The sequence below is a fragment of the Synchiropus splendidus genome, chromosome 12, assembly GCF_027744825.2.
Source record: "Synchiropus splendidus isolate RoL2022-P1 chromosome 12, RoL_Sspl_1.0, whole genome shotgun sequence".
Taxonomy (NCBI): domain Eukaryota; kingdom Metazoa; phylum Chordata; class Actinopteri; order Syngnathiformes; family Callionymidae; genus Synchiropus; species Synchiropus splendidus.
The window spans coordinates 14185492-14198605 of record NC_071345.1 but is presented as its reverse complement, the minus strand read 5'-3'; the positions used below and the strand labels follow the sequence as shown (position 1 = coordinate 14198605).

Sequence of the window (13114 nt, the reverse complement as noted above, 5' to 3'; positions counted from 1 at the left end):
CACGTCATTTCAATCATTTATACAGCTGTGTAGAAATGTGCTGAAGATCACCGATGCTTTAACAGTCTGGCACTGGAAGTTGTTTATTTTGGGCGGCCGCCGTCCTGTAGATAATTGTACCCGAGTGAGTGATTGCTGAAAGAAAGTATCGATTTTCCTCCGGCTGACGAGATCTTTTCTATTAGAATAATTTATTCTCTTATACGTACGTGAAGGATTGCTGAGGTTTGGACAAGAATAGAGGCGTTTATCTCCTTCACAGAGCTGGAGCGCACACACACACACACTGTCACACTCCTCAGCTTCCCCTGCCCTTCACTCACTTAGCCGGAGCTGCAAATGAAAAAGGAGATTATGAAGACTAATATTATCTCTATATTTCTCAGGCCGCCGCCGCTGCCTCATTATCTCGCTCCCTCTCCCCCATTATGATCCGTGTTTGCTTCGTCTTTCTCCGTGTGCCGCCCAGCAATTACTCCGCTCGGCTTTTAAACACCCAACTTCGGACTTCCTCCGGCTGCTGTTGACGCTGCAGTGACGCTCACATAAACTGGATCATCACAAATACAGTGTGATTTTTGGGGGGAATTTCAGGAATTTTGCTCCAATAAAGGAAGCCCAGTCGAGCACCAACTCTATGCCGCTGCTGTTATGTATTTGAGCGTTAAATATGTGGCTGACTTTCTGGCCTCAGGTTCTTCGCTGTGCCTGTCATGGCTCTCATCGCCAACTTTGGCATCCCTCGCTGGGCTCGGGAGAAGATCGTCAACGGGATCCAGCTGGGCATCCACCTCTACGCCCACATCGTCTTCCTGGTACACACGTCCCGCTGCAGTCACTCCACTCTGACAGATCACATGATCCGGGACTTATTAAAGCCACTGTCACTCATGTTTTATTCAACATCCATGAGTGGAAATGTCTCCCCCGCACACCATCCTTTTCCTGCATCTGCATTCAACGCATGGTTTATAAGGCTCACCTGACAGTCTACTTTTAGGTTCCTGCTCAAATTATGTTTCATGAATCACAGACCTTCAGTTGAGCCTGACCTAGGAGTGTGTTCTTCTGAGCCAACCTCAGACCACAAGGGCCAGTTCTGACCTTGGTTTGAAGAGGTTTGGAAACAAATCGCGGAGGTTTTTCTCTTCGCCTCGTCTACTTCCATTTGTTTACATTCGTGTTGAATTCAGTGCAGCCTTCTTGGTTATTCTGTCGCTGTGGCACTGAGCATCACCGCCACTCCGATCCGCAGGCAGGATTTAAACTTTAAGTCTCTTTCACCGTGTTGGTGTGAAAATGCCACTCACTGTCTGATTTCCCTGACTCAGGTGATCACGAGACCTTCGGCGGCCAATAAGAATTTCCCCTACCACGTCCGGACGTCCCAGATCGGGATTTTGCTGTCGAGTCCCAAAGGTGGCGAAGGGGGGGAGAGCTTCCCCCATCACGCTTACGGGAACAGCTCCTTCGTGGGAGACTCTCAGCCCAACTTCACTGAGCTCTTCTCCATCCAGTCTGTGAGTGCTGCACACCAGAGTAAAAATGTAGCACTCACCAACAAAGAAAATTTGAATTCTGAAGGGTCATGGGTCTTTAAAATGGATCGGACACAGAGAGATGTGTGAAGGGGCAACTCGACATTATGGGGCGCTGAATGTAAAAATGAACACACGCTTTTTCCTGATATAGCAGAAATCTTTGGCAATATTTTCACAGATTTTGCAAATATTTGTTCCATTTGAGACACTATTTCATATTACGTCCCATTGTTTCATCTCCGTAAGTGCTAAATCTAAATATTAAATCTAAATCTTAAATCTCAGTTTTAAGGATTTAGACACCCCTTTCCTCCTAGTGGAGATTTAGACGCCTCCTTCTGCTCCTCGTCTCTTTGCACTGAAAGTCTGAGGTGTGCGAGCTGCACTGCAAGGTGCTGGCTTCATTCCTCGGCATCTCGCAGCTCGCACACCTGCCACAATAGCACGTTCCAGTTGCTGCTGGGTAGCCATTTCAAAATCATAGACTTTCAGTTGCGAGCCCGATGGGTGGTCAGAGGAGCTGGGGAGCAGAAGGAAGCGTCTAAATCTCCACTAGGAGGAAATGGGCGTCCAAATCCTTAAAACTGAGGTTTAAGATTTAGATTTAGATTTAATATATAGATGTAATATTTAAATTTTAATTTAAGATTAATTCATATTTATATTTATATTTAATATTTAGATTACATTTGTAGTTCTTTCTCACTTTCTCTACAGTTGATGTAATGGTGCTTATGGTTTAATGCTGACGTCAAACGAAAGTTACCTTGGTGGATGAGATTGAAATAGATGCTAATTCAAGAGGTTGTTGCAACCTCCAAAAGCTCTCAGAGATCAGGGATCGGTAAATGTGCTCATCTATTGTCATACAGTCATTCGATCAGTGGGTGGCAGTATCACTGCAGCTTGTCATTGAAGAGTCTTCCTCATCATGGGGTTGTGCTGTTCATCTCAGTTCGCTGAGCCAAGTTCATGTCAAACTGTGAACTCTGTCCTTATCGTGACTGGTCGCCAAAAAACACAATTTATAAATGAACTCTGTTATGCTAATGTTAAGTGTTTCATCGACCTGAGTGATGAAATACTTGTACCATGTTCAACAATGTGCTATTTCCTGGTAACTACTAAAGTGCTTTTAACATTGCGCTCGGCACATCCAGTCTTGAAAGAGTGGACGACCAGCTTTAACTTTCTGTTTCAGATCCAATTGTTTGTCACGTTCTGTGACCTGAAAATGTCAAAGTGTGATTGAAAGCCGTGTTACTGACACTGGTTCGCTTTCCACTGACCCACATCCTGCAGTGCGAGGAGGTCAAGTGTCTCACATGCTTGTCATTTTCCCTCCAGGATCCTCTGAAGACGGTAGAGGAGACGGTGACCCGGAAAGGACCCGAGGTGCCAAGAAACAGCGAGCAGAAGATCATCACCACCGCAGCAGACTTGACATCCATATTGCCGCCGCCGCCGCCGCCAATCCCCCCCCGCCCTGCTGCACGCTCGCCTCCGCTGCCCCCACGACTCCCTTCCTTCACCGAATACTTCAGCATGCAGGGCGGGAGTGGAGGAGGGATGTTCGGATCGAAGGCGTAAAGGACAGATCAGCCAAATACAAAACGCGATTTTGGATGGACACAGAAATCATTGACATCCCCTGACATTCCCTCTCTCACCTGTGAACGGACGAGCGAAGGTAGACCTGGTTGTTAAAGAAGCAATAAATATTTGATGCTGAGCTGTAGCGAGGCTCGCAGAGATAAAAAATATGACAAAGTGGATGTAGCCGGAGCAACAGAGCGGTAGCCGTGCAGCGCAGGGAAACCAACAAAACGCTTTTTAGTCAAACATTCATGAGGCGTTGATAGCTGGGCAAGAGTTTGGTGAATATTACAGACTCTGTTCGCTGAAATTCAATGTTATTGAGAATCGAAATTTGTGGGGGGAAGAGTGCTCACTTGAGAATCTTGTGCCAGAAAATACTTTCTTTCCCTTTCACCATTTTTAGTCTTCTCATCTGACGTCAGGTCGAGGGGGCAGCGTCTGAGTTACACCCAATTTTTTTTTTTTAATTCCCGACATGTTTTGTGGTTCCAGACACTGGAATATATTTTCAGTCGAGCTGTATAAAAGGAATCTGTAGACGGGCCAGATACCACTACTTTTTATAAATATGTTTTTTATCGTTTTGCATTTGGTGCTGTTACCAACATGCCATGATGTTTTTGATATTATTTTCCGGATTCACACGCTTTTTATAAGACGATATTTATCTATAGTTTGTCAGGTTAATTTGTCATCAATGCTGGATTGAAATGCTAAATGTAGTTTACTGTTGGAAGTCTGCATGTTCGTGTCGTAGTTCCTGTCTTTTAAAAAGAAACTATATCTTCTCTATGTGGCTGAACCGAACAAACCAACGCTTGGATTCCATGTCCGGGACAGTTTTTTTCCGATTTTACGGCAGAGAAGCAGAAGCTATTTGGAAGTCATTGTTCTTGTGTTGTCTCTGTTGCTGCTTTTGTTGACCTAGCTACTGCTGTTGGAGTGTATCAAAGTTTTGGTACCTGTTCTAGCTAGGGAATAGAGCTGAGCCAGAGGGTGAGGCTCCTTGTGGTCATTGTCATCTAGTTCGCTCATGAAAAGAAAGAGCTACTTTTAGGTCGGACCAAGTTGCTGAACGCAGCTGGGTCGTCCACCTGAGACGTGGAGGAGAGCCATGTCTCCCACATGGATGGTTACATTTGTTAATAAGTCCCACAATGACTGAGGAATGTCTGGATCCCTCTGCAGGAATAGGAGATGTTTGGAAATGCAGTGTGAAATGTGAAAGAGTTAGAGAAAGAGATTTTAAAAAAACATCATTTGGGAGCAGTATTACTTGTTGCACAGTATCAGTGGACACACTACGCTTTGATTCCTCTCACCACCTTTAGAAGCAAATTCAATGATTCGATCTCAAATGACCTTGAATTTGTTTTTGTGGGAGGTAAATCTCCTCACACATAGCTTGGCTGATCCATTAGATTTTCTTTTGATATTGAAATATGTTTAAAAAGTTTCACAATCGTTGGTGTTGTTGGATAGAGCTGTTGAAGATGAGGATCAGCGCCTCCTATTTTCATTGTCACAATCCACTCACTGAAAACACTGATGTTATCTGGGGGGATCTTGTTTTTCAGGCTTGTTGAAGCTGCTGAAGCAATGTGGTTGATCTGGATTGAGAATATCTCGGGATCCTAGAGTGTTCTTAAGGAGGGGAGGAGGAGTTGGCACAGTGTCCGTCCTGCATGGAGCACTTTAATGTTCAGTGTTCAGTTCGAGGTCATGACATCATGCCACACACACACGCACAGTTCTATACCGGAGGCGAGTCTGTAAATACCATCCGATGTTTATATGAAACCTTTTCATCTGTGTAAAGTGACATCAGAGCGCGTGTTGGCGGTAGGATTGTGGTGTAACTGTCAGAAGTGAAACGTAGCCGTGACACAGAATGATACTTGAACTTCAGTCCTCCGGGTTTGTACTTGGCTCGTTGAGGCCAACTCTTGTCGCCCGCCTGCCGATACGGTTGCCATGTTGTGACTGCAGACTCGACTCGTACCGACTCCCGTGTCGTTTGTGACGTACGACGACCAGACCCAGACCAGGCCGGTGGGCGGAGAGACGCATGACTGACGACAGCACAGCTTTGTAGGACTCTCAGAGCGACTGAGTGAAGAGCACAGCACTGAAGCACTGTTCGTTTTGATCGTGTCAAATTCTAAACATGCTGTACATACACACTTTTGCCAAAACGATAATAAAAAGATGGTTTTTATAATAAAACTATTTCCTTGTCATGACGTCACTATGTTGCCTCGTTTTACAAGGTACGATGGGAGGCGCTCTGAGACTGTGGAACCAACTCTTTCCAGTTTGTGACTCACCAGGAAAAGAAAATGCAACGTGCGCTGCATTATTATGATTCAAGCCTGTGTTTGTTTGAGCAAAGTCGGCCGTAATTTTATCTCATCCGACTCAGGAACGTCCCAAAAATTTTAATTTAAGTCGCTAAAGTAATGCTTCATGAGCATCCAGGAACAACCGCGACTTGCTTATGATGGTGAGGACCTGTTAATGCTTGACATCCGCTCTCAGGGATAAGGAAACACTAGTGGTACTGAAGGACAGCAGCACCCTCTACTGGAGGAGAACGGTCACGACTGAGATGGCCGCTCTGTCTCCCTCTGCTGGTGCGTCTCAGTTCCAGGAAATGATCGGCTGCTGAGACCAAATGGCGTAAAATAGCGTCAATGCAACGTGATGAAGCAGTTCTGCGTTAATAACTGAATGGGATATTTAATCAGAATTTCAATAGAAACGCAAATAAAATAATGTCACTGCTAAATGACAGAAAGTTGAATTCACGTACTTAAACTACCCAGTTTGGCTATTTTGAAAAATAAACTTGCGTTTAACCTTCAGTGACTAAAGGTGTATATATAAAAATGACACCTTAATGAGAATATAAATGTCTATCTTTAAATATATATTTAAAATAAATGACACATTCTGCTCACAGAAGAGCACAGTTTTGTTGTCTAGTTGAAAGAAAACAAATATATTTTCTTTCATTAATATTTATTATCAACATATCTAAGCAGAAGTGTCCATGTACAGAGGCGATGCGGAGCAGCTGCTAAGACTTGGGGCCTCGTGCTCGCTCCTCTCTGTAGCCCTTCAGCAACTGGTTGATGAGCGTCAGTTCGTTCTCCTTCCTGACGGGGTAAAGTCGAGGATACGGGTTCCCTTTGTACTCCAGCACCCCCATCTTGGCTTTGTCCAGGTTCTCTCTGTTGGGAATCCGGACCAAGCGTGTGTAGCTCCTGGAGTGTTCCTGGAAGCGAGGAGCCAGGACCTTGAAGAGTTTGGGGACCAGGTCTTTTTCCTGAGGAGCGGACGACAACTTAACCCCCTGCTTTATTTACAACATCGAGGAAGAAGAGAGAGGAACCGCACCGTCAGCCAGAAGTTTGCCATTTTCATCGCCTTCTCGTCCGTGTCGCCTTTCTTGGCGTAATCTATCAACTGTGAGATGGAAATGTGGACAACAGAATTCATTAGATGTCGCAGAACTGGAGAACAAAAATAGTATCTGAGCAAGGTGAACTGTCCTCTCCAAAGATTCCCAGTATCCATCTGTTATTCCCTACTACTCAGCCACCAAAAGCCTCATACAACAAACAATAACACAATAATGACATAAAAGACAGCGGTTATTTCATTTTTACTCATTGATCCTGGAAAGATGAGAATTCTTCGTCACCTTCTCGGCATAGAACTGGACCTCGTCAGCCCGGGCCCACGTGGTTTCGATCCTTTCGTGCCGAACCAATCCAGTCAAGATGTTCCGAAGCATATGGATCCTGGACTCGGGTCCCAAACCGATCCTGCGAGCCACCCGCCCGTGGCTGATCAACGTTTGCAGCGTCAGTCGCATTCTGTCTGCTGCGAGTCTCCAACACCTGGAGATCTAGCGTCAATGTCACTAGATATATAAACGCGACTGATGACTCCAGGAGAATGTCTGATATTTAAAGACAACAATTCAACCTGCGACCAGCGTTCGCCTTGTCGCATATGACATTGATGGTCCGTCGCCAAATGGCGCCGTGTAGAATTCACAGTACGAACAAACGTTCCGCTTCATATATACTGTACCTCAGTCGGAGGGTAAAAGCGAACGAGTCATCAAAACAATTGAAGAAAAATGGGGATTCTTTCGTGAAATAGTTTTTACTCAAAAGACACTTTCTAATTGATTTGTGCTGTCACCCTTCCTTTTTTCTTTCTTTCTTTTTTTAATTTTTTTTTTTAATTTTTTGCCATTCGTAAATGTTCAGCATTATAATAAACAATTCTATATATTATATATGTATAACTAATAAAATAATAAACAGTTTGCAATACATTTTCTTGAATTGCCTTTCTATACAAATCGCATTTCTTGGACAAAAAAGGACGAATCAAGGCACTGAAAACACATATTCCACTCACAACTCTGAACCTTTTGCCCCCAAATTTCCAATTTGCAACATTATATCAAGTAGCTGAGGGGAAAGTGCCACGTTTGGAAACAATTATTAACTCAAAAGTAATGATTACACAGAGGACGATCAAATAAAGTGTTCTCTCATGTTATCTGCACAATGAGTGAAAGAGCCGAGTTATAAACAAAATAAAACCATATTCATATATTCACCAAGGCCACTGTGAAGGTTCATGGAGAAAGACTGTCCTTTCATTCAAACTAATAATATCAAAATCGAAGTAATCGGTTGATATCCTGCGTTTACTTTTCCAAAACACCTGGAGCCCGAGTGTGAGAGGGAGCCCAGCTGCTTGCAGGTGCCAGTCAAGGACAGAAAGCTGATTCTATGAACGCTGACATGGCACTTTTTATTGTAACTACTGAGCCTGCAGACATGTAGCCGTACGGAGAAAGACTGTCTTGGAACAAGTAACAAGTAATAACATGTATTGCAGCCCCACAGACCCCCACCCCTTCACTAAGGTGTTCCCCTGGGCTCAGTCCTTGACCCGTCTTTTTTTTTTTTTTTTCTAATTTCCAGCAGCACATCAGTCATGACATTCTTCCCCTCACTTCCAAGACTCATCCATCCATGAACTCATTCCCTTTAATTTGGCAGCGTGAGAAACAAAAAAGGTTATTGGTAAACATTAGTTATCAAGTAAAGACAGCAAATATTTTTTGATCATTTTCCAAAAATGTAGATTTTTTCCTCTTTCCTTCACCACCCACCTGCTATGATTCCGATTGGTCAGCGGTCGGTGTGGGTGTGTTTTGGAAGCTACGAGGTCCTTAAAACGCCACATGGCTCCTGACTCGGTCCGGATCACCCATCATCATGAGGTCTCTGGTGTTTGTCCTCCTCTTTGGAGCTGCGTGTAAGTACAGTTATTATTATTATTATTATTGTTATTATTATTATTATTATAATATTCCACTGATTCATTGGTTTAGTGGTCAAACTCCAGTTTGAGACCCATGATCTTCTCTTTCAGTCGCAGCCGATGACAAAATCGTTGGAGGTCAGGAGTGCGTTCCTCACTCTCAGCCCCATCAGGTGTCGCTGAACGCTGGCTACCACTTCTGTGGTGGCTCGCTGGTCAATGAGTACTGGGTGGTGTCTGCTGCTCACTGCTACCAGTCGTAAGTAGACGTGACAAGTCAACATCCTCCTGTTCACCCAATATTGCTCCTCCTGCCTGGTCACACCTCTCCTCTTCACCTCCTCAGTCACGACATACATCAACCTCTCTGGTTGGCTTCCTCTTCTTCTTTGACCCTGTATTTCATGTCCAACATCCCTCGTCCGTCATGTCCACTGTCTCGCTTCTCCATATGTGCAAATCATGACTTGCTCTCCAAACTTCTCCACATGAGCTCCCCGTCTCATACAGTCTTTTCTGTAGGAGAGATACTATTATATTATTTGCTTCCCATCCATGTGTCACAGCAACTGTCCCCAAAATAAGGTGTGTGGGCTAAATTGTACTGAAAAAAGAAAAAAATATATATTATAACCATTAGAAAATTCTGAAGAGGACTTGTCTGAACAGTCCATCTTCTTAAGAATAAAATAACATTCCTTTATCAATAACATCATTTGTCAAATTATGCCTATGTTTTGCTTACACACAATAATTCTTTTTTTTTTTTTAAAGATCAATTATCAAGTGAAATCCATATGAAAATAGTTAACCTTATTCTGTTCTCATTTTCATTACTCTTTTGTTCCTCCCTCATTTTCTTTTCACTCCATTTAAGTTAGTAATGTAAATTCCACGATGTCAAGAGAAATTGTGTTTTTGAAATGCAAAATATTTTTTCTAAAAAACAAAGCAAACAACAACACATGTTCAAGTCTGAGTGAGGTCGGTGAAGACTCTTGTGGTGTCACCCCAAATTCAATCCAAAACATTGAATAAACAATGGCAAACAAAGGACTTGGATATTAAAATAGCTACAGAGTCGTGAGGGAAAAACAAACATCAAAAACAATTTTTTAATTTAAAGGAAAAAGGAAAATTATTTTCCCTCCACGAACCGCGTTCAGTGACACTGAAAAAGTCCTGGCTTCTCACCAGGATGATGGACGTGGTGCTCGGGGAGCACAACCGCTGGTGGATGGACGGCAACGAGCAGATCATCCCGGCGTCTCTGGTCATCCCTCACCCAGACTACGACTCCTGGATGATCAGCAACGACGTCATGCTGATCAAGCTGAGCGAACCGGCGATCATCAACGACTACGTGCGGCCGGTGGCTCTGCCCAGCAGCTGCGCTCCTGCCGGGACCATGTGCACCGTCTCCGGCTGGGGCAACACCATGAGCTCCGGTGGGTGCGACTCTCTGGGCAGCGGCTGCAGGTGCTGACCTCTGTCATTGTTGCAGACAATGACAGCAACTACCTGCAGTGTCTGGACATCCCCATCCTGTCGGACGATGAGTGCCACCGCTCGTACCCCGGCATGATCGATGAGTCCATGTTCTGTGCTGGGTACCTGGAAGGTGGAAAGGACTCCTGTCAGGTCTGCTCTCTTCTTCCCATCAAGTCATACAATTCAGTTGGCTCATGAGAAGCGGATGACAAAGACATGTCATCGTGTCCTTCACAGGGAGACTCTGGCGGTCCAGTGGTGTGTAACGGGGAACTGCAGGGCATCGTGTCCTGGGGTTACGGGTGTGCAGAGCAGAACCACCCCGGCGTCTACGCCAAGGTCCCACTTGTTGACATTAATGTAGCAGTGAAAAGGGTGTGAGCTGTGTGTTAATGTTTGTGTTGTCCCTCCACAGGCCTGCATCTTCACCGAGTGGCTGCAGCGCACTATGGCCACCAACTAGATGCTGCCCACCCAATGCTGTCATTAAAAGCAGAAACATTAACTCCGTGTGTTATTGTTTTGTCATTGATGAGTTTTAGTATTGGATACTGATGGGTAGATGACATAATACTGAACAGTTGACAAGGTTTCATGAAGCAGTGTCATGACTTTCCGAGGCCACCAGGTGGCACTGTCTGCTGTATGTTTGGTTTTTATAACCAGTTCGATGAAACCTCCCATCATTTCTAAACCAAGAGCGCCAACTAGTGGCCTCTGAGAGGTAGGAGACGGTTTCATCAGCCCTGTGTCATGGTGGCTCAGGTGAACAGACCCAGTGCTAAATTGTAGCTGGCTCACAGAAGACTCCAACACAAATGAGGCCAAGCTTAACAAAATTTAATGAACAACAAACTATAACAGGGCACAGACAGGAAACAGGGAACTAAGGACGTCGCCACCAAAACGTGGAGCGAGGAAAAAAGGATGGGGGGAAAACCTGAAACAGAAAAGAGGCAAATTATAATCAAGCTCCACCATCAACAACAACCATAAACTGACGAGGTCCAAAACAACGAAAAACGCTCAGTGGTGGAAGATTCAAACACACACGCGAGGAAGAAAAAAGCCAACAAGAGAAAACAGGACCTGAAGGTCTCACACAAGCACAAACACTGATAGAAAAGGATGAAGACCAATATATATATATATATATATATATGATATAAGTAAGTCTTGAGGGGAACTTTACCGCAGGACGCGAAGCAACCATCCACCATCACAGACTGCAACCAAGGTGTAGAAATGAGCAGTGATTGATCAGCGGATGAGTTCCAGCTGCGCTGCTCTGAAGTTGGAGGGAACACGGACAATGGAAACAACAGACAGGAAAACAGAAATAACAAAATAAATGAATACAAAAAAAAAAACGAAACGAAACAAGACACCCTGGAACACCTCATCAACCCATCACTCGTATGGGACATGTAGCCTCATGATTATGACCGCATAAATCCACACAAGACACATCTCTGACACCTCTGTGCACTGGCCTGTTAGAATGTTAGAATCTGACTCAAATCAACTCATGAGTCTAAATTTAAGTCATTTTTCCTGCACAGCCCAAGGTCAGATAGTCTTCTGTCTACCTGCAAATGATGCTTATGCAAAAAAGTATAAAAATAAAAGTACAGTTTGTCTATAATAGACAGGAAATCATATTACGAGGTCAATAACTGTTAAAATCTGATTTCACATCACTGCCCCTGTCTCACTAAAATAAAACTTTTTGCTCAATTCAACAGTCTATTATTGCTCTTATGTCAAGCACATGGAGATGCAGCCATATCACAACTCAAGCAGACATTTATTTCACCATCTTTGAACCAGATGTTTTCTACTGTTTTCTGCTTAAATTATATACATTATAGCGATGCAGGCTGCCTCTGGAGCAAAGGATTATGGGAGTACTGTTGAGCGGTAATACTGGATAGAATTATCTGTCAGGTTCTTATTTGGGATGTTTATGACGCGTGTTAATGTTTCTCTTTCTTAGCAAAACAGTTAGCACCTTCAGCACTTTCAGGCTAAGTATTTATTGTTAAGAATTTAGCATATGGCGGTTATTTCCAGGTTCCACACACTCACCATGGAGCTCTTGTTTCTAGTCCTGAGCGAGCTTGATTCAAGGAGAAATATCTCAATGCATGGACAGATAATTTCACTAAAATCAAACGTTTTTTTTTTGCTTGATATTACTGCTAAAGTCTTAAATTTCGAGTACACTTTTTTGACGATGATTTCGACGATGTAGGAGGCACGTGGACAGGATGACATGCCTCAACTCTAGTTTGGAGTGACCAAGAAGTGGGATGTTTGGTGCAAGTGATTCTCACTTCCATATGTGAAATAGGAGGGAGCCACTTCTATTGACCGCAGTGCTTCAGCAGACACCACAGATTCCATCTCATAGAAATCAGTGTGTGCTATACAGTACGGCAAAGTACCATGGACACGGGTCAACTGGCTTGCTTTGGCTTACTGGACTGAATGGTACGTATGTGTATTAAAAAACAAATCGAAACCTCTGTTCTCTTTTGTAATTCAACTGAAAGTCATGGTATCTCTTCGAATATATTTGCTTTATAAAGATGTGGGCGAGGAAGGGACAAACTCTGTTGCAGTACTTAAATACAGTTTTATCCCTTATCATTTGAGCATGAAGTTGAGCCCAAGTCCAGCTCCCTCCAGCCCACCATCAGCTCTTCTTTACCCCACCAACAGAACACCTCCAGCTCAACTTATGGCCACTTTATTCCCACCTGCAGCCCACTCCTGCTCACCAATGTATTTTATCTACAAAGGTTGATAACTTTTTCAGCATTTTGAGCTCAATGGGACCAGAGGTGGCAGCAGCTGAACACACTCAGTAAACACTGGGTATGTGTGAGGAAGACGTGGAGCTTCTGAGACGGCTCTCTCCTACCAGAGCTTTTAATGCTGTAACATATTCATGGATTCAGAGAGTCATTTGAAAGACCACCAAACTTCAATCATCAACAAGTCCAGAGGATCCCATAACCTCTGAGTCGTGGTCGACTGCAGCTTGAAGAGTAAAGTGGATCATGTAAATCTGATCTGCACATGACCATGTGATCAGGTTGCATGAACAAAACTCACACTTGGGG

General features: G+C 43.9%; 3 protein-coding genes across 3 annotated transcripts in view; 2 read left to right on the top strand and 1 right to left on the bottom strand.

The window, feature by feature from the left end:
* Window positions 1-5352, top strand: part of tmem145 (transmembrane protein 145) — a 64765-nt gene extending 59413 nt beyond the window's left edge. The window contains exons 13-15 of the mRNA XM_053881535.1: window positions 695-815; window positions 1332-1520; window positions 2889-5352. Coding sequence (XP_053737510.1) covers window positions 695-815; window positions 1332-1520; window positions 2889-3131 — 553 coding nt within the window. The 3' untranslated portion in view covers window positions 3132-5352. The remainder of the gene's footprint in view (window positions 1-694; window positions 816-1331; window positions 1521-2888) is intronic.
* Window positions 5353-6186: 834 nt separating this feature from the next.
* On the bottom strand, window positions 6187-7171 carry mrpl17 (mitochondrial ribosomal protein L17). Its single transcript, XM_053881493.1, has 3 exons — window positions 6847-7171; window positions 6540-6608; window positions 6187-6468 (listed from the first exon to the last, which is right to left on the bottom strand). The coding sequence occupies exons 1-3, from the start codon at window positions 7018-7020 to the stop codon at window positions 6220-6222; spliced, it is 492 nt and encodes a 163-aa protein (XP_053737468.1). The 5' UTR covers window positions 7021-7171; the 3' UTR covers window positions 6187-6219.
* Window positions 7172-8430: 1259 nt separating this feature from the next.
* LOC128767944 (trypsin-2-like) lies at window positions 8431-10491 on the top strand. The gene is made up of 6 exons (XM_053880337.1): window positions 8431-8489; window positions 8607-8754; window positions 9693-9943; window positions 10000-10136; window positions 10224-10325; window positions 10402-10491. Exons 1-6 carry the CDS (start codon window positions 8450-8452, stop codon window positions 10447-10449), a joined length of 726 nt encoding a protein of 241 aa, XP_053736312.1. The 5' UTR covers window positions 8431-8449; the 3' UTR covers window positions 10450-10491.
* The last annotated feature ends 2623 nt before the right edge of the window (window positions 10492-13114 follow it).